This window comes from Sebastes umbrosus, chromosome 14, assembly GCF_015220745.1.
Source record: "Sebastes umbrosus isolate fSebUmb1 chromosome 14, fSebUmb1.pri, whole genome shotgun sequence".
Taxonomy (NCBI): domain Eukaryota; kingdom Metazoa; phylum Chordata; class Actinopteri; order Perciformes; family Sebastidae; genus Sebastes; species Sebastes umbrosus.
Genome location: NC_051282.1, coordinates 31,686,354 through 31,707,171, shown reverse-complemented (window position 1 = coordinate 31,707,171; position 20,818 = coordinate 31,686,354). Strand labels below are relative to the sequence as shown.

Here is a 20,818-nt window from a genome sequence, read left to right as displayed (position 1 = left end):
ATTACTTTACTGCTATGATTAGCACTACATCCTAAAACACTCTACTTGATTTAGGAGTGTATCATTTAAGCTTCATCTGCATACGAACGCTGGAAGTGAAAAAACAAAAATCTGGTATTCAGTGTCTTTATTTTTAACGTAAATCAAACCACCGGCACTCCAAACATAATTACCATCAAATATTGTAAATACTACACTTTTAAATCTTTAAATATAATATTAAACTTGGCTTTGCTGTAATCATATACATTTGTATTTTCCTATTTTATTACAATACATTCTGGGAAATGACTTCCATCAAAAACACATTTATAATTCAACACATTTAAACACACATTCTGCATCGACACACGGCTTTACAGCAGGACTCGGGCAGCACATACACGCGGTCAGTGACTTCAAAACGTACAAACCATAATACTTGGTGCTCTCTCTATTTGTTTCTAAGTCACAAGGAAACACGGCTCGTCTACCACGAAGAAAAACAAACATTATAAATGTCCAATAAGCACAAAGTGACCGACTTCCCTCTAGTGCAACAATCACCATTTAAATCAACACGGAAATATTGGCAGGAATCTCCAGAGATTAATAAGAACAGCAATTATAGAGCCGCCGTTTTCTCCACGAAGTTACCAACAATTTGTTTTAAATGTCGACTGAAGCAACGGCAGCAGTTCAGACACCACTTTCTAATAATACACCCTTTATTATTAAGTGTTTATCAGTCAAACAAATGGCTTTAATGCTGCTCTTTTAAAATCTTTTGCACACGTCTTTATTTCCCTCGTCATATAGAGCCCGGACCAAAATCTGGTTATTAATGACTTTAGAGCTGCATTTAGCGATTATTATCTCGCTTAATCGTTTATTAATTTGGTCCATAAAACTTCAGAAAATAACAAAAGAAACTCTCATATTAAATTTAATATCATAGAAGACAAACTGGAGGGTTAAATATTCATATTTGAGAAAGAACCGCTGAGTTTTTTGGCTTTAAAATAAACAGAAACATTTCTAACACGCAGATGGGATTTTTCACAAACTAGCAATCCAGATGTTTTGAATGAGTGGTTAAAAACGGACCTATAAAGCATTATTGGAATATTTATTCAGCATTAATAAAGCCATAAAGGGTGACTCCTGCTGTAAATACGCGTCATGTCTTCTCTCTTAAATGTAAAGCACACTGTGGTTTTTATCATACTGGATGTTCTGGTTTCCAATATTTAAAATATTTATCAGTAATCATTTTCAGCTTCTGTTGATCTCACAACATATTTAATTTAGTTTTAACAACATTTGCAGAATACTTGAAATAAATACATTTGATAGTCGTGTTTGTCTGATTGTCTTTTTCATGTATTTTATCTTCAGACGAGTAAAACTGAACTCATTAACATGTTTGTTGTTGTTCACTTCCTGTTTCTGGCCTCTACAGATTTATTTATTTAACTATTTAAAGTCTTTGACTGATAAACAACTGGATGTTTATTAGACTTTAAGAAGATCATTTAAAGACAAGATCATGAAAACAACAAGTTCAGATAAATGAAGTTGTGTAACAGTCACAACGTTTAGAATTTGTGCTTCTTGTGTATCATGGTTACGTTCCAGTCACAGAGTTAAAGAACATCGGACATTTATTAAAAATATTGATATTATTCTGGAGGCTATATACAGACCTTTCAACACTTCTCAGTTTTTAGTTACTTTTTATTATTATATTATTATTGGTATTTTGCTCATAATGAATAGTTGTTGTAGTATAAAATTCTAAAAAATAAATTAAATATGTTGAAAATGTCCAAAAAATATCTGAAAAATGTCTGAAAATTCTTAGTAAAATATGGGAAAATATAAGGGGAAAAATTTAAAAAAAATTTAAAAAATGTCTGAAAATTCTGAGAAAAATATGGGGGAAAAAAAATATATATACATATATATATATATATGTATATATATATATAAATAAATAAGGAGAAATAAAACAATTCTGTTGCGTCACCCACGTGGACGTGAACCAAATCTGTGACTGAAACGTGATAATACACGAGAGGACAAACTCATACCGACTGTTCATATCGTGGTCTCAGTTTATGTTGTGCTATATAATTCTCACTGTATTTACTATCATATCACCCGAGTGTGAAATACATCAGAGCACAGGGGAATCAGCTGTAACTGCTGAACTTGTGTCTCGTCTGTGGTAAATAAATAATCCAGCAGCTCGTTCAGATTCACGTCTAATCTTGAGACGTTTGGTCATAAATCTTTCTGTCTTTCTGAAGTCGTCTGATAAACTCAAGTGTCGTGTTTCACGTCTTATTCAAGCGCACAAAGTCTACCGTTAACACCCTTAAAATAATAATACAAAAAATAAATAAAAGCCGTGGTGGATTTGTTGCTGAAGCTCTCACTCACTCATTCACTCACTTCTCTCTCTCACTGCGTCTTCACATGCTGCTCTCGCTCAGCGGCGTCGAGGGCGGCCATGTTCTGGGAGGCGGTGATGAGGTGCACGAGGCTGATGCCGGTCTTCAGCAGGCAGATCGTCCCGCAGAGTCCCTGCAGCCAGTAGAGCCACGCTGCAGCACAGACAGACAGACAGACAGACAGAAAAAGAGAGAGGGGGTTACTATGACTGGAGTACAGACAGTAGAGCCAGTGAAATTTATTAGTTAATTATGTGAAAAATGTCAGAAACATTCATAAAAATACATGAGAAAATACATGAAAAATATATGAAAAATGTCAGAAAATTATAAGTAAAATATGTGAAAAATGTCCAAAAACTATTAATAAAATATGTGAAAAATATAAGCAAAAATTTCCAAAACTTATTAGCAAAATATGTAAAAAGAAAATATTTGAAAAATGTCCGAAAAATTATTAGTAAAATCTTTGAAAATATAAGTAAAAAATGTCCAAAAAATCTGGGAAAAATATCCGAAACAATTTAGGAAAATCATTGGTAAAATGTCAGAAAGTTATTAGTAAAATATGTGAAAAATATAAATGAAAAATGTCACTAAAAATATGTGAAAAAATGTAGGAAAATAATTAGTAAGACGTGAAAAATGTCAGATAAATATATGAAAAATATGCGAAAAATAGCCAAAGAATATTAGTAAAATATGTGAAAAATATAAGTGAAAAATGTCCACAAAATGTATGAAAAATATCCAAAACAATTTAGGAAAATCATTAGTAAAATAAAAATTATTAGTAAAATATGTGAAACATATAAATGAAAAATGTCCAATAAATATGTGAAGAAATGTAGGAAAATAATTAGTAAAACGTGAAAAATGTCAGATAACTATATGAAAAATATGCGAAAAATTATTAGTAAAATATGTGAAAAACGTCCAAAAGAGTATGTGAAAAATATTTGAAAAATATCCAAAAAATGTAGGAAAAATATTAGTAAAATATGTGAAAAATGTCCAAAAAATATCCAAAGTTTTTGGGAAACGTATTAGTAAAATATATGAGAATATAAGTGAAATATGTCAATATTAGCTAATCTGGAACCATGAAATGTTTGTATATGAAGCTGCTGCGTCCATTAGAGGCTGAGCAGGAGGAACATGTTACCTGCAGGTTCCTGGATGTGATGGAGGAGGTAGAGGAGACAGAAGAAGAGCTCGTTCCCGGCGCACATCACAAATAGCACAGGCTGCAGGAGACAAACACTAACAGTCATTCTCCTTCTCTTTAGATTTACAGCATGATGTACAGCATCTCTGTGTGTGTGTGTGTGTGTGTGTGTGTGTGTGTGCTGCTCACCTTGGACGTGTAGTAGATTCGGAGGACGGGGTTGCCGGATAGGTCGATGGTTTTGTGGCTGGTCGATCCTTTTATTGTTGAGCTGAGAAAATAAAAAACAACAGAAGAAAACAGATGAAGAGAGCAGCAGATTAACGGAATTACTACTACTGAATAGAGAGAGAGCGAGAGAGAGAGAGAGAGCGAGAGAGAGCGAGAGAGAGGCGTCTCTTGGGGAAGACGTACCTGTGCAGGTGCAGCCAGTGGCTGGCGATGTCCACACACATGCTGACCTGGAACAGGATGGTGTAGGACGGGTAGAGCAGGGACAGGTTGACCAGCAGACACATGGTGGCACAGCGGTCCGTCAGCATGTCCATCATGGCTCCGAACTTAGTGGCTGAAAGAAAGAAGACATCAAGAAACATGTATGAACAGAATGTTTAGTTTTTCTTCTCTTGATGATTTTATCTGTTTGATGTTTTTCTGTTTGAGTACAGTGAGTCAGATTCCTTCTGTGTGTTCACAATAAATCAGATTTCTATCAGCTCAGATGATCTCTCGTCTGGACTGAGACGCTGGACGGTGACGGGGAAATGTTCAGAGAGATTTAAAAGAGACACTGAAAGCGAGGTGACGGGTACGTACACTGATTGAGCGCCCGGGCGGCGTGGCCGTCGAAGGCGTCCAGCAGAGCGCTGAGCAGGTAGCAGAAGATGGCGGGCCACGGACAGCTGGGCATCAGGTAGAAGGACAGCAGGGCCAACACGATACGGGCGTAACCTGCAGGGACAAAGTACAAGTTACACCTCAGATACTGGTACTGGTACTCTGAAGTACTGTGTCTTTGAGTATTTACATTTTCTGCTACTTTCTACTTCTACTCCACTACATCTCAGAAGGAAATACTGTACTTTTTATATTTATCTGAAAACTTTAATTACTTAGCATATTTAGGTTATTAATATAAAATCTAATAAACTAATAAATGAAGATATATTATTATAGATTAAACTAGCAGTGGTATATAAAGTCATTAAAAATAGCTTCATATTTACCAGCTGCAACATTTAAATGACGAAGACATTAATGCATCAATCATTAGAATACTATAATATAATATAGACTATTCTGCAGAATGAGTACTTTTACTTTTGGTACTTTAAGTACATTATACTTTTGTACTTTTACTAAAATTGTAATACCTGTAACAGAGTATTTCCACACTGATCTGAGTACTTCTTTTACCTCTGATCGAATAATTTATTTATTTAAACCCTCTCTTTAGTGGGGGTAAATAGTGCATATTCTTATTTATTACTGCTTATTTTACTACCTTTATTATATATATTTATCTTATTCACAGTATTGTGTTGCATAAATAAAATAAAGAATTTTAAAAAATCAATGAATCTTGGAAGAAATGTATATGATGAGTGGGTTTATATTACAGGACTGAAGCTAATCTTAGTTTTTATTTATATTTCAGTAACAATTTAATTGATAAATTGTGTTATAATGATGACAAATATTAACCAAAGATAACCAGGTATTCACTTTACAATAGAAGCCAAGAAATAAATAATTAAATATGTAAATATGTGTACATACTTCTTATATTCTCATTTCTTATTTGTATTATTTACTTCTATTTCTCTACATATATTGTGTTATTATATTGTAGCATCATGTACATAATTTACATGTTACATACCCCTTTATTTTTATTTTCTTACATTTCTTTATGTTTGTATAAAAGTATTTCTGATTCTGATGAGGATCTTGTTCCTTTAACATGTTTCATATTTTAGTCTCACTATTATTAAATGAATTATAAATCTGAATCCTTTCATCAGATTGGACAGTAAATACCTCCTGGGTTTTCACAGAGACTTGACCTGAACTCAGGTCTACATGTGAGACCTGAACTCAGGTCTACATGTAGACCTGAACTCAGGTCTACATGTGAGACCTGAACTCAGGTCTACATGTGAGATCTGAACTCAGGTCTACATGTAGACCTGAACTCAGGTCTACATGTGAGACCTGAACTCAGGTCTCACATGTAGACCTGAGTTCAGGTCTACATGTGAGACCTGAACTCAGGTCTACATGTAGACCTGAACTCAGGTCTACATGTGAGACCTGAACTCAGGTCTACATGTAGACCTGAACTCAGGTCTACATGTGAGACCTGAACTCAGGTCTACATGTGAGACCTGAACTCAGGTCTACATGTGAGACCTGATCAAAGTTTCTGAACTGGAGAGTTTTATGTCAAATAATTCACAATAAACGAAACAAAAACTAGAAACAAAATAAACTTAATTCAGTTTAATGTTAACGGAAGTAGATCAATAGATAGATAGATAGATAGACAGGTAGATAGGTAGACAGACAGGTAGACAGGTAGACAGACAGGTAGACAGACAGGTAGACAGACAGGTAGACAGGTAGACAGACAGGTAGACAGGTAAACAGGTAGACAGACAGGTAGACAGACAGGTAGACAGGTAGACAGACAGGTAGACAGGTAGACAGACAGGTCGACAGGTAGACAGACAGGTAGACAGACAGGTAGACAGACAGGTAGACAGACAGGTAGACAGGTAGACAGACAGGTAGACAGACAGGTAGACAGACAGGTAGACAGGTAGACAGGTAGACAGACAGGTAGACAGGTAGACAGACAGGTAGACAGACAGGTAGACAGGTAGACAGACAGGTAGACAGACAGGTAGACAGACAGGTAGACAGGTAGACAGGTAGACAGACAGGTAGACAGACAGGTCGACAGGTAGACAGACAGGTAGACAGGTAGACAGACAGGTAGACAGACAGGTAGACAGACAGGTAGACAGACAGGTAGACAGGTAGACAGACAGGTAGACAGGTAGACAGGTAGACAGACAGGTAGACAGACAGGTAGACAGGTAGACAGACAGGTAGACAGACAGGTAGACAGGTAGACAGACAGGTAGACAGGTAGACAGACAGGTAGACAGGTAGACAGACAGGTAGACAGGTAGACAGACAGGTAGACAGGTAGACAGACAGGTAGACAGGTAGACAGACAGGTAGACAGACAGGTAGACAGACAGGTAGACAGACAGGTAGACAGACAGGTAGACAGGTAGACAGACAGGTAGACAGACAGGTAGACAGACAGGTAGATAACATTGTGTTTTCTATATTCATTATAATCAGTACTTGTCTGAATGTGATCTGGTGACTTGTCTCCCAGGAGCCTCCAGTTTGTATGCTAATGCTAATGCTAAGCTAATGCTAATGCTAAGCTAATGCTAAGCTAAGTGCTACATGTTATTTAAACTCACCGATCAGATTGGGAACGAAGAAGAAGATGTTTTCCTGCGCCATCGTGGACGTTTTGGCGGGTTTTCTGTCGTCGATTTGTTTCTTTTATTTTCGTGTTTTAACTGTTTTAACTCTTTAAAACAGAAACTCACTGAAACAGACAGTTGATGTTTGTTGAGCGATGACGACTTCCGCTTCCGCTCAGCAGCTCAACGTCGGACAGAAACAACAAGAACACCACTTCCGGTGAGTTTTCAGAATAAAAGCGACTAATTTATTATTATGTATCTATTAAAAAAACAAAACATAAACTTTAAACTTATATAAACATAAACGTTAAACAATGTTCTGATCGGTGTTTTATATGTAAACACTGAACAATGTATTTATGTTATTTTTAGAGCTGAAAAGTTAGTCGATTAATTGATTAGTAGATGAGTTGGATCTGTTTTGATGATCAATAATCACTTTGAAGCTTATATGACGAGCTTATAAAATATGTATGTTTGTTGCTTGTCATAGTATGTTCATAGTATCAGTATAGAGCAGGGGTCAGCAACCTTTACTATCTAAAGAGACATTTTAGACAAAAAATAAATAAATATAAAAAATCTGTTTGGAGTTGCAAAACATGTGATCATTGTGATGAAGGTAACACAGTTTAGAGTCTAAGTATATAATATATAAGTCTAATGCAGTGAGGACCACAGAGACAATGTACAACAGAGTATTAGGGCCACATTGAGGGAAAAAACATCTGAGATTTACACAATAAAGTCAGAACTTTACGAGAAAAAAAGTCATAATTTTACGAGAATAAAGTCATAACTTTACAAGAAAAAAGTCGTAATATTACCAGAATAAAGTCATAACTTAACGAGAAAAGAAGAAAATAACATGTAAAATTACTACTTTATAATATTATGACTTTATTCTCTAAATCTTAGATTCATTTTTTTTCCTCAATGTGGCCCTAATACTCCGTCGTCCCGTCGTCCCGTCGTACCATAGACCTACAACAATGATAAATAAAAATTAAAATGTAAACAAAAAAACAGTTTTTCATTTCCATGTTTATAAATCCACAGGGAGCCGCTGGAGAGGGGCTGAAGAGACGCAGGTTGTTGACCTCTGACCCGCGGACTAGACCTTTTAAAAACATCACTGTCATAAACTATTGTCTATTTTCAGCGGTGGAATGTAACTAAAAGTAAAAGTACAAAAGTACTTTAACTCAAGTAATTTACCGTGAGGTACTTTCTATTTCCATTTCTATATCTCAGAGGGAAAGAAAACGTTTACAGTCACAGGGGACATTTTAATAATTAATAATACTTTAACTACATTTTCCTGATTAAGTTAAATAACTTTTACTGAAGTAACTTTTTTAATGCAGGACTTTTACTGTAACAGAGTATTTTTACTTTGTGGTATTGTGGTACTTGTACTGAAGTAAAGGCTCTGTTATATTTCCTCCATCACCGGCTGTTTTCAGATCTAGTTGAGTGACGTTCACGATGTGCTTTTATTTTACAATACAAAATCCTATTTCCGGTTTCAGTGACGACAGCGCAGCTCCGGTTGGTTGGGTCGTGACGTCACGCATGACTCACAGCGTGCCTCCCCTTTAATACCTTCCCCCCAGAAACAGACTGAAGAGCTTTTATTTTTAGGTTTCTATTCTCTGAGGTCACCGGAAGTCCGTTTTCTCCAAGACAAGAAAATAAAAGAATAAAATGAATTAATGATAAAATAAAATAAAAAATACTCACACTCAATTTATCACACATGAACAATAGCTGATCTGAATATTAAAGGATCAATCTCTTATTTTATTTATTTATTTTTGGACAACACAGAGATTTGATATTAAATCTAAAAATCTGCATTTCTTGTGTTTTGTTTCTGATATAATGGATCTCAAGGTATTAATTGATTATTATTATTATTATCTATTGGAAAAGACTATAATTATTCTGGCACGGCACTCCAGGTATGGAGGATGGAACCTGCCAAAATCTAAAATAAATAAATAAGTTACTCAATAAATAAATAAATATGTCATTAAATGCAGCAAAACATATTAAAAATAAATATAGTCAGATCTGTTCTTCAGCTCAAAAGGTCAAAGTGTAAAGCTACCAGGAACCCTAAAAGACAAGAATTGTGACAAAATCATCAATAAAAATGTACAACTCTTTAGTTATAATCATTCTAAATATTATTAAAGAACCGTTCTATAATTGTTTCCCTATTTACAGGCATAAATACTGTAAATAAAACCCTGACGGACATGAACTCAACATGAGAAGCAATGAAAACAAAACCAACGCGTCTGTTTTTGTTCATTTATTTTCTCCAAAATTATTTCGTTACGTTTCTGTACAACTCGATTCTCCTCCGAACATTTTGAACCTGAACATTTGAAACTCGTCCTCCTGCTGTAAAAACAGTTTTAAATCCATCCATCACACATCCATCCTGCTCGACACAGACTCTCATCATCATCATCATCATCATCATCATCATCATCATCTTCATCCTTCCTGTCAGTCTATCAACCTGCTGGCCACAAACACACAAACAGGACAGTCGGGCGTGTTTCTGAAGCCGCTTCCTGCCTTTAAACTGCACCAGGAAACGTTATGGACCCACATGGAAAGAAATTAATTAAACTATTAATTAAAGGAAGAACATTTTGGGAAATGTGCTTGTTTTGCCATCGAGTCACGGACAAATGAACATGGGAAAAAACATTTAAAAAACAGGTAAATTCATCTTTTTGTCAACATTTGTTTGATTTTTCTTCTGGATGAAAATTTGCTTCATGTGTTTCAGTTTTCAAATGTCAAACTGCCCTTGAACGTTTTGTCCAAAACCCCCCAGAAATATTCTGTTTACAAAGAATAAAACAAAGAAAGGCAGAAAATTCTCACATTTGAGAAGCTGGAAAGAGAACTTATGAAATTTAAATAATTTTAAAAAAAGACTAAAATGATAAATCAATAATTTAATCAGTTGCCAATTTATTTTCTGTCCATTAATTAAATTGTTTCAGCACCAAACTGAATATTTTCATGCATTTTATCAACCAAAAAATAAAAATAATCATCAGATTAATGGATAGTGAAATTAATAATTAATTGCTGCTTTAGACTTCTTAAACATCTGACAGCAGAATTTCTCAAAATGTTCCTTTAATTTTGAGGACATGAAAACACAGAAATCCTGACGTCAGTGAACTGCTCACAGAATAGAAACAGGATGAATCTACTTCTACTTTTCTCTCTCTGCTGTTCTTCTTCTGAGTGCAGCTTTAATTGGCAAAACGATAAAACGACTCCGGAATGATCAGCACTGAAACTATTCACAAAATAACGCTTACAAAAAAACAAAAACAAAAAGTTGGCAAAATGAAATCTCACAAACATTTTCTTGAGGTTTGAGAGTTGATGGAGCGACAGCGCTGGGCAGCAGCCAATCGACTCCATCAACACAGATCAATACAACATGTTGAACGCCTGCAGTGGGATTAAAGTCCAGCGTGTTCTGTAACGATGACATTTAAAAACATTTCCCAGCCTCCACTCTGAACATTTGCACAAATACGGGAAATAAAGTAGAATATTTAAGTCTGCATACGAGAAGTATGCGTTAATTGAATCCACCCAAACATTCTTTTACTATCAGTGCAAATGAGGTAGACGTGACAACAACAGACAGCATCAGATCACACGGAGGTCGGCCTCCTGCAGCGGCGATGGAGGCTCATGTGACGGCAGGAAGTCAGCTGATTTATTTCCGCCCGTCGGGACGCCGACGCCGCAGGAAGTGACTGGATGATTTTTCTACCCATTCACACTGTGCAAAAACTAATGATGAGCCGTTCATCTGGAGACGTTCTGCTAATCAAAGGTCCACAAAGTGTTCAATAGCACATCTATAGGACAAATAAATATAATATAGAAATGAAAGAAATGATTAAAACCCACTCATTATGAAATGTTGCTTTACAGGAATCCATTTCTTCTTATTTCATAACGTCACTTTTCATGATCAATAAAAAAATAAGATATTATGAAATAAAGTGGGATTAGATATACATTTTTAAAAAGAGAAAAATGTTAATAATGAAATACAAATGATAACTTATTGTCAAAATGATAAATAAGAGCCGATTTTAATAATGTTTTATACAAATTGTTGGTCTATTTATATATTTTACACAATTTATATTCATATAACTATTTATATCATAGTATTATATAAAGATTAATTATAGGAAAAATAGGCATATAGATAAATTGTGTAAATTAAAAGAAATCTATGAAATAAGTAATGAAATTATTAAAACTCAACTCACTATTATGAAATGTTATTTAATCACTTCCTGTTTTACAGGAAATGTGAGAACATTATTATTATTTTTTTGGTCACTTTTCATGGCAGCAGCATTATGAATTAAAACATCGTGAATAAAAAAATAAAGTGGGATAAAATAAAACCTGTCAACGAGAAAAAAATGCCCAAATTAATTAAAAGCAGAATTTTAAAAAGAGAAAAATGTCAATAAAGAAATAGAAATTAAATCTTGTTTTCAAAATAATGAAATAATATTCATGAAAAATGAGCTGCGTTTTAATAATTTTCTTCACAAATTGTTGGTTGATTTATATATTTTACACCATTTATATTACATACATATAATTATTTATAATATATCATATAAATTATTATAGGACAAATAGGCATATAAATAGATTGTGTAAATTCAAGCTGAACATGAGTTGAGTTTTAATATTTTATTTTCATTTATAATATTTTACACTATTTCTATCATAATGTCTATTTATTGATGTAATATTGAACACTTTGCGGCTCCATATTTTGCAGGTTACAGTGTTTTTTGGGGGGAGAAGTCGTCACATGGCGACTAAAGAGTGCGAAATATAAAATAGAAATAAAAACATGGCACCAAACGTCGTGAAAGAACCTGGAAAATATGATTATTATTCAGCTCGACTGTGTGGACGCTCCACAGTTTAATACTGGCTCAAAAATAATAAAACAAAGTGGAACGCAGGCTTCCCCAGAACTGTAGAACACCTCCCCCCCCCCACCCCTGAGACCTCCACAGGAATGCTGGGAAACGTACTCCTCCTCCTCAGAAACATTTTTTTCTTTTTTTTTTATAGCTCTATCACAGTAACATTGCGCTTATTCCCCCACCTAGTGGTCAAAATTGGCAAAAAACATTTTTAAAAATTCGCATACAACATAAATATTACAGCTGCAGTAGAGGTAATAATAATGATAGCATCTATGTGTCTGCATCTAGAACAACATCATTATTATTATTAATATTATTATTATTAATCTTCCTCCAGCACAGTCTCAGTTAGTGCTCGTTATGTACACTGGTTAAGTACAAGTCAAAGTGTTTGGACAGTGAACAATCTTCAGTATACCTGCTACACGTTTACAGGTAGATCTTACATTTATATAAATAGGTAGTGTGCATGTTATCCTTACAAATGCCGTCTGTACACAAGTTCCATGCACTGTAACTGAACTAGTCTGTAAATGGAACATGTACATCTTATCTACAGATGCAGAGCCGACTGTGACGAAGGGGAACGACAGGTGGAGGTGGAGGTGGAGGTAAGCTGTCAGCGCACACACGCACACACGCACACACGCACACACACACACACACACACACACACACACACACTTTCAGCACACACATTTAGTGCTCGGCTCACTCGACAACACTCTCTGGCAGCGTCCCTTTAAAAGTAGCAGTCCGACACTTTGGGACATTTTCTTGTTTGCTGTTTTAAGTCGAGTCAGACGAGATCATTCTTCATGCTGCTTTTCTCTGTTTTATATCACATTAAAGTGAATAACTTTGGACAAAACGAGACATTTAAAGACATCTTAGAGAAACTGGGACGAACATTTTCACTATTTTCTGACATTTTATCAACCAAAAGATTTGAAGAAGGTTTCTATGTTCTCTGTGAGTTCAGTCCAGAAACGTGGACATGTTTCATCTTCTCGGTGTTTAGAGGTGGGCGATACGACAACTCCAGCCGGGAGTCCATATGAATGTTATTTTACCCTTATTTATATCTTTTTATATAACGTTTACATCACGCTGTTTATTCCTTAAATATCTCTGGGTGTATTTAAGTCAGGACTGAGTGTACGCAAAGATGGACTTCTACAGTTAGAAGAAGACCGATTGTGGAGTAGCTCTCTCTTTCTTTTTATATATATATATATATATATATATATATATATATATATATATATATATATATATATATATATATATATATATAAAATATATATATATATTATATATATATATAAGATATATATATTATATATCTTATCTATCTATATATAGATAGATAAGATATATATATATATATATATATATATATATAGATAAGAGATATATATATATATATATATATTTTTTTAGGGTTGTCAAAGTTAACGTAATAATAACGCATTAACTCAACTTGTGATTTTTAGGTCGTATCGGCTCAGTTTTAAAGCTAGAGTGAAGATACTGGTATCATAGTAAACTATAAAACCTGATGAATCCATCAGTAATAACCATGTCATACTAGCTCGTCATGAAGGAGGTTAAATAAAGCTCCAAACTTTCGCAAAATGTTTTTGTGAGGAAAAACTGTCATGTGTTTATTTAAAGGCTCAATTCATCTTTTTCAGATTGTGTGGAGAAAACAAAGAAAGTAAAATCTTGTATATGATTAAATGTGTTAAATAAGGGATTCTAGTGGGGCTCATTTTCTGTCATTTCTCTCTGGTTTTCTTTCTAATAAAAAAGGTGAAAAAATTGCCCAAAGAATACAAAATAAAAGTTCAAATGTGGAGCATGTTGAGTGACGTTGAAGTAAAAGTTAAGAACCAACAAGCAGGATTACTTTATGGCAGTAATGTTAATTAAGTTCCTTACACATCCCTTCCTTCTTTCTTTTCTTTTATAAACTTTCTTATTTGTTTTGCATGTTATGTAAAGCACTTTGTGTCCGACATGTGCTGCTTAAATAAATACACTTTTATCTTATTAACAGTTTCTCAACTGATTTTGCAGAAAAGTCGTTAGTTGAGCTTTAACGTCTTTATTCCTGCATGTAAACGGGACAGTTTTGAAGTTGTTGGGAGGATAACGTTGATTAATAACTAATTATCTCTGACTCTAATTAAGACAGCAAACAAGCTCAAACGTCTCCAACGTGTGCGCCTGTTCCTTTAAGAGGACTGAATCAAAGGGCAGTGGTAGAGTTGTCTCAGGTCAGCCCAACAAAGAGATGGCAGTGTTTTCTTTAATTGTCTAATACAGAATCTTAGTTTATCACTACAAATAAAAAGAAATGTGTTTTCAAGAAATCTCCCCCTGGATGACCCCCCCCCCCTCCCCGCTGAACGTATGAAACACTTACAAAAAAAAAAAACGGGGTTTACAATTGACCGTTATTTACATGTTTACAGCGGTTTTTGAAAGCACCGCTAGCCGAGTGGAAGCTCCACACCTGTCGATGAAAACCAGAATTTAAACCGTCAACACTGCGCGACAGATTCAACGCGTCACAAAATGAACTAATTCACTAATTCTTGTCACAGTTCGACTTCATTTTGCAGCACATGGCTCATTTTTGTTTTGTCACTGTTACTGTGCAACTCTTTAACGCGTGGAAGAGGTTAACAGTGATCTTTAATACTCGTCGTGTTTCTCTGTAGTGACGTCAGAACTAAAAGGTTTCCTCTCTTTCTTCTCCGGTGCATCAGGAACATTTAAAGTCCCCGAACACGTCAAGAAAGGAGACAAATTTACACTTCAAATTGGGGGGATTTTTAACGATAGATTTGCTCCGGCTTAAAATACGCTAAAAACTCTCTCTCTTTCTTTTTAATTGGCTTCGTTCTTCTTCTGTTGTTTTCCTTTAAGGAAGCAGAACGACAGATCTCAGATCAGATCAGAGAGGAGGAGAAGTCGGGCGGTTTCATGAGTAGGAGAGGTGCGAGCCGTTAGAAATATGAGAAGTGACCGATGTGCTGCGGCTGAGCCCTCCGTCGCTCCCCCCGCCGCCGCCCGGCCCTCCGGAGGCCGTCCTCCTCAGAGGCTGGGGGCTGTTCCTGAGCGCCATCAGGCTGGGGCCCCTGATGCTCAGGCCCCCCCCGCCGCCGTAGCCTCCCTGCGACGACGAAGAAGAAGAGGCGGAGGAGGGCGGGGAGGAGGAGGACAGGGAGATGGGGGGAGGTGGCGGCGGGGGAGGCAGGAGAGCCAAGGACTGGGAGGAGGCATGGGTGGCGAGGTGGTGGTGGTGGTGGACCTGGGAGTGATGGGGGTAGTGGCCGCCTCCTCCCACCCACTCCCTGGCCCGGTCGCGCTCCCTGCTGTCGTGGCTCTCGCGGTAGAGCTGCGGCGTGCTCTGGTGGTGCTGGTAGTGTTGAGGGAGGTAGTGCTGCTGGTGCTGCTGGTGATGGTGGTGGGAGGAGTGGGAGGAGTGGGAGGAGTGGGAGGAGGAGGAGGAAGAAGAGGGGTGGCCCCTGCTGCTCTTGTGCAGCTCGCTGTCCCTGCCGAGGCCGTGGGAGGAGGTGATGGACTCGGCGCGGCTGAAGCCTCCTCCGCCGTGGTTCTGGCTGCGCCAGGACGGAGTCGCCACCGAGTTCTGCACGCTGTGGCTCCAGTGGCTGCCCGAGCGGGGGACGGGCCGGGAGGGCCAGCCGCTGGAGCCCGAGGAGGGGCTGGGGGTCGGGTAGCCCTGGTTGAAGGCCTCGGCCGGGATGCCGCTCAGCGCCATGTTGCTGAAGCCCAGACGCATGCTCTCCGAGTCGAAGGCCTCGATCTCGTGAGCCTGGCGCTCCAGCAGAGTCCGGATTCGCTCCGAACGTTCGTTCTGCAGAGAGAGCATCTCCTCCTCGATCTGACAACACACGTTCACACCGTTAGTGTCAACACAACAACAACCATCTTCACTACAGCGTTAGTCGACTCAGACACTTCCTCCCCTCAGGTTCTCAGACCAGAAGATCTGAAAACAAATCTTAGCATTAAATTAGCAACCCTAGTGCGGCCCCTTAAAGACGGCCGTTCCTACCCGTTGCTCCAGCAGCGCCCGGCGGATGGACACCCTCTGCTCCAGGTCCTTGACCTCCCTCTCGTGCTGGGTGTCGGTGTGGATCTTGATCTTGCTCTGGTAGGCGTTGAGCAGCTCCAGCTCCTGCTGCAGCTGCATCCTCAGCACCTGGTACTCCGCCTCCTGGGTCTCGTCCAGACGCAGCTGTGTGGGAACAAACGGGTCCAGCGTCAGCTTCAACGAGAGCTCAGCGACGATGTGACAGCAGGAAAATGTGTTAACTGTGTTAACGTGTGTGAACTCTGACTCCTGCTTCTCCGTACGGAGCAGACACTTTCACCTTGTAACGTCCGTCGTCCAACTATGTGTTGATAAGACGGCGCTGATACGCCAAAACAAACTAAATGGGTTTTATTTCTATCAAAAAAAGCAAAACGGCGGTGTAGCGGACATAGTCTCACGTGTCTACTTCCTCTAACTTCTCCAAGGTGGTCTCTGGCTCTCCCGTCAGCTCCGTTCTCTTTATCCATCCATGGTCAGCTCCATCGGGGCCGTTTCAATGCAGAGAACACAAATGTCAGTATCTGGTTGCTCTACAGTCGTAGCGTCGGCCCATTTGACCATGGAGACGAGAGCGACGGCCGGCTCCACCGCACGTTACCGCCATACCATAACGTTTCCTGTTCCGTGACAGAGTTAGCATGCAGCTTTAGCTCTGCTCTGTCTAGCTCTGCTTTTCCTGTCAATGTGTGAAACCCAAAGTGTTTCCATCCTTTACTGGATGTGTAGTGTTTACCACGCTGGATTTAACATGGGAGGGTGCAGGTCGTATCCACGCTGACCCTCCAACGTTTTATACTCTCTGAGGTTTGTTTTGGTTGACGGATACGGAACGGATATGACGTCACGTTACTCAGACTACCACAATAAAAGCGGTAACTTAATTCTACCTCCTCATAGACTCAGATGAAGCAGGTATATCCATTCTGGCATTAAAACATCTATTTAGAAATGGTAAAACCTCGGCGGTACCATGAATAAATCCTACCCAGAGAACTAAAGTTGTCTGTAGAGTTGGTTCATGTCGCCTCCACATACACACGTAGGCAAAATTGTTGGTACTCTTCCGTTAAAGAAAGAAAAACCCACAATGGTCACTGAAATAACTTGAAACTGACAAAAGTAATAATAAATAAAGATTTACTGAAAATTAACTAATGAAAATCAGACATTGCTTTTGAATTGTGGTTCAACAGAATCATTTTAAAAAACAAACTAATGAAACTGGCCTGGACAAAAATGATGGTACCCTTAGAAAAGATGTAAAATAATGTGACCATAGGGACATGTTAAACTAAGGTGTGTCCTGTAAATAGCATCACAGGTGTCTTCAAACTTGTAATCAGTCAGTCTGCCTATTTAAAGGGTGAAAAGTAGTCACTGTGCTGTTTGGTGTCATGGTGTGTACCACACTGAACATGGACCACAGAAAGCTAAGGAGAGAGTTGTCTCAGGAGATCAGAAAGAACATTATAGACCTTCATGTTAAAGGTAAAGGCTATAGGACCATCTCCAAGCAGCTTGATGTTCCTGTGACTACAGCTGCACATATTATTCAGAAGTTTAAGGTCCATGGGACTGTAGCCAACCTCCCTGGACGTGGCCGCAAGAGGAACATTGATGACAAATCGAAGAGACGGATAATACGAATGGTAACCAAAGAGCCCAGAACAACTTCCAAAGAGATTAGAGGTGAACTCCAAGGTCAAGGTACATCAGTGTCAGATCGCACCATCCGTCACTGTTTGAGCCAAAGTGGACTTAATGGAAGACGACCCAGGAGGACACCAAATCATAAAAAAGTGAGACTGGAATTTGCCAAAATGCATATTGACAAGCCACAAAGCTTCTGGGAGAATGTCCTTTGGACAGATGAGACAAAACTGGAGCTTTTTGGCAAGTCACATCAGCTCTATGTTCACAGACGCAAAAATGAAGCATCCAAAGAAAAGAGCACTGTACCTAATGTGAAACATGGAGGAGGCTCGGTTATATTATGGGGCTGCTTTGTTGCATCTGGCACAGGATGTCTTGAATCTGTGCAGGGTGCAATGAAATCTCAAGACTATCAAGGCATTCTGGAGCGAAATGTGCTGCCCAGTGTCAGAAAGCTTGGTCTCAGTTGCAGGTCATGGGTCCTCCAACAGGATAATGACCCAAAACACAGCTAAAAACACCCAAGAATGGCTAAGAACTAAACATTGGACTATTCTGAAGTGGCCTTCTATGAGCCCGGATCTAAATCCTATTGAACATCTGTGGAAGGAGCTGAAACATGCATTCGGAGAAGGCACCCTTCAAACCTGAGACAGCTGGAGCAGTTTGCTCACGAGGAGTGGGCCAACATACCTGTCGACAGGTGCAGAAGTCTCATTGAGAGTTACAGAAATCACTTGTTTGCAGTGATTGCCTCAAAAGGTTGTGCAACTAAATATTAAGTTAAGGGTACCATCATTTTTGTCCAGGCCAGTTTCATTAGTTTGTTTTTTAAAATGATTCTGCTGAACCATAATTCAAAAACAATAGCTGATTTTCATTAGTTAATTTTCAGTACATTTTTATTTATTATTACTTTTGTCAGTTTCAAGTTATTTCAGTGACCATTGTGGGTTTTTCTTTCTTTAACGGAAGGGTACCAACAATTTTGCCTACGTGTGTATTAAATGTCCCACTATACTGTTGATGAGCAGGTGATGGTGCGGTGGCTGTGTAGAGGTGCAGGTGCAGAAGGTGCGCGGGGGTTTCCTTGCCTTACTCACAGCCTGTGTGGACAGCATGTCGTTGATGGAGTGGTCGTACTGCTCGGCCAGGATGGCCAGCTTACGTGTTTGCTCCTCTTTGAGGCGTTTGAGGACGGCCTTGTGGTCGGATTTGGGAGTGCTCTCCAGCAGGTGGTTCCTCAGGGCTTTGTACTGACGAGTCTGGATTTTACAGGTCTCCTGGAACTGACGCTTGATCTGCATCTCTTTGGACTGAAACAACGTTTTAATAACAATCACATACAGTCAAATATATCTAACAATCTAAAATACATCTACAATCTATCTAGTTCTGGTACCTTGAGGCTCTTGGGTTGCTGCCGGACCTCCATGGCGTGTTTCTGTCGCAGCTCCTGCTCGCGGCGCTTGTTGTACTCCATCTGGTTGGTCAGTTCGGTCTGGTGTTGCGTTCGGATCAGGTCGGCCCGGGTCCGCTGCACCGAGCCCAGCTGCCTGAACTCCAGCTCCTGGGTGGACTCGTGGTGCCGCAGCAGCATGGCGCACTCCAGATCCTTCTGGGTCTGCTTCTTGTTCAGGTCCTGGTGGAGGACCAGACGGGAGGGTCAGCGGAGACACGGGAAGAGGAGGAGGAGCAGAAGAAGAAGACAGGAAAATACAAGTCACCTCACAAGTGTGTTACATTTTTGTTCTTATAATATGACTTTTTTTCTCGTAATACTACGACTTTTTTTTGTAAACTTCTGACTTTATTCTCGTAATATTACGACTTTATTCTCGAAATCTCAAGGTTTTTTTTTCTTCAATGTGGCCTTAACACTCCGTCGTAACTGGATGATTTAAGGAAAATATTAAATTTAAATCATGATTATTTATTTATAAAGTAGAATTCATTCAGATTTACTTGTAATAAAGAGAGACTAAATAAAAGCGGTGCCTCCCTCCGTTAGAAACAGTCATAAAGTCTGAATATATGTAAATGTTTCCTGGTTTTAAAGGCTTCATTACAGTCAAGTGATGTACTTTTCTGTTCTAGCTGTTATTATTTGTCGTTACCCACTTAGTCATTATGTGCACATTACAAAGATGTCATTTTGTAAATATTTTGTGAAAGCACCGATACAGTATTGTCTAAACATCGCTATCGCGGTATTTGGTGAAAAACATTGTGATAATTGATTTTCTCCACATCGCCCCCAGCCTTGAACGCGGAGCCGTGATGGTACCTCTCTGAGAAGGTCCTGCTCCAGGTTGTGGCGAGCAAGCAGCATCTTCCTCTTGTACTGGCGACACTGCAGCTCGTAGTACTGCCTCTGCCTCCGCAGCAGGCTGGCCTCCTCCTCCGCCTGCATCTGCTGCAGACACTCCTTCTGACGGATCAGCCACTCCTGCTTCTCCCGCTTCGGAGTCGACTGGTTCTCGTTCAGCTCCTGGTTAGTGACGAAGAGGACGAAGAGGAAAAAGAACAAGAGATCAAAGTGAGAAAAAACTAGGGCTGGGACGATTCTCCTGATTCAATACTATCACTATACCTGGGTGCCGATTCGATATCTATTGAGATTTATAGTGATTGTTGTTAACTTCTTTATCACTAGACCACGGGGAAGGAGTTAAATCATCCACTTCTAGGGACTTTTACTTTTGAAAATATCTAAATGAATCCAGTAAAAATGTTTGATTTTCAGCATGTACGTAGTCAGAGATGTCCTGAAATCAAATATATCAGGATCATTGTCAGGAATTATTTATTAAATGTATTATCCAACCACCCAAAAATCAAAGAATAAAGACATTTCTAGCTCTCCCGTCAGCTCCGTTCTCTTTATCCATCCATGG

At 38.6% G+C, this 20,818-nt stretch overlaps 2 protein-coding genes across 3 annotated transcripts in view; both read right to left on the bottom strand.

The window, feature by feature from the left end:
* Window positions 1-110: 110 nt before the first annotated feature.
* On the bottom strand, window positions 111-7,306 carry cdipt (CDP-diacylglycerol--inositol 3-phosphatidyltransferase (phosphatidylinositol synthase)). The gene is made up of 6 exons (XM_037792982.1): window positions 7,107-7,306; window positions 4,420-4,554; window positions 4,018-4,171; window positions 3,793-3,874; window positions 3,601-3,682; window positions 111-2,588 (listed from the first exon to the last, which is right to left on the bottom strand). The coding sequence occupies exons 1-6, from the start codon at window positions 7,147-7,149 to the stop codon at window positions 2,446-2,448; spliced, it is 639 nt and encodes a 212-aa protein (XP_037648910.1). The 5' UTR covers window positions 7,150-7,306; the 3' UTR covers window positions 111-2,445.
* A 6,380-nt stretch (window positions 7,307-13,686) lies between these two features.
* Window positions 13,687-20,818, bottom strand: part of taok2a (TAO kinase 2a) — a 28,145-nt gene continuing 21,013 nt past the window's right edge. Inside the window, exons 16-20 of one of the 2 annotated variants that reach the window (XM_037792931.1) lie at window positions 20,209-20,412; window positions 19,324-19,563; window positions 19,016-19,237; window positions 16,227-16,409; window positions 13,687-16,052 (exon numbers count right to left, since the gene is read on the bottom strand). In XM_037792931.1, the coding sequence (XP_037648859.1) occupies window positions 15,129-16,052; window positions 16,227-16,409; window positions 19,016-19,237; window positions 19,324-19,563; window positions 20,209-20,412 (1,773 nt within the window). In that variant the 3' untranslated portion in view covers window positions 13,687-15,128. The remainder of the gene's footprint in view (window positions 16,053-16,226; window positions 16,410-19,015; window positions 19,238-19,323; window positions 19,564-20,208; window positions 20,413-20,818) is intronic. The other variant, XM_037792932.1, reaches the window with a different exon arrangement.

Bases quoted from the DNA above. Each gene is read 5' to 3' on its own strand.
- cdipt (XM_037792982.1), bottom strand. From the start codon at position 7,149: ATGGCGCAGGAAAACATCTTCTTCTTCGTTCCCAATCTGATCG. The intron at 4,172-4,419 runs GTACGTACCCGT...TCTTTCTTTCAG, and splicing joins CGCCCGGGCGCTCAATCAGT to CCACTAAGTTCGGAGCCATG. The intron at 3,683-3,792 runs GTGAGCAGCACA...TGTCTCCTGCAG, and splicing joins GAATCTACTACACGTCCAAG to CCTGTGCTATTTGTGATGTG.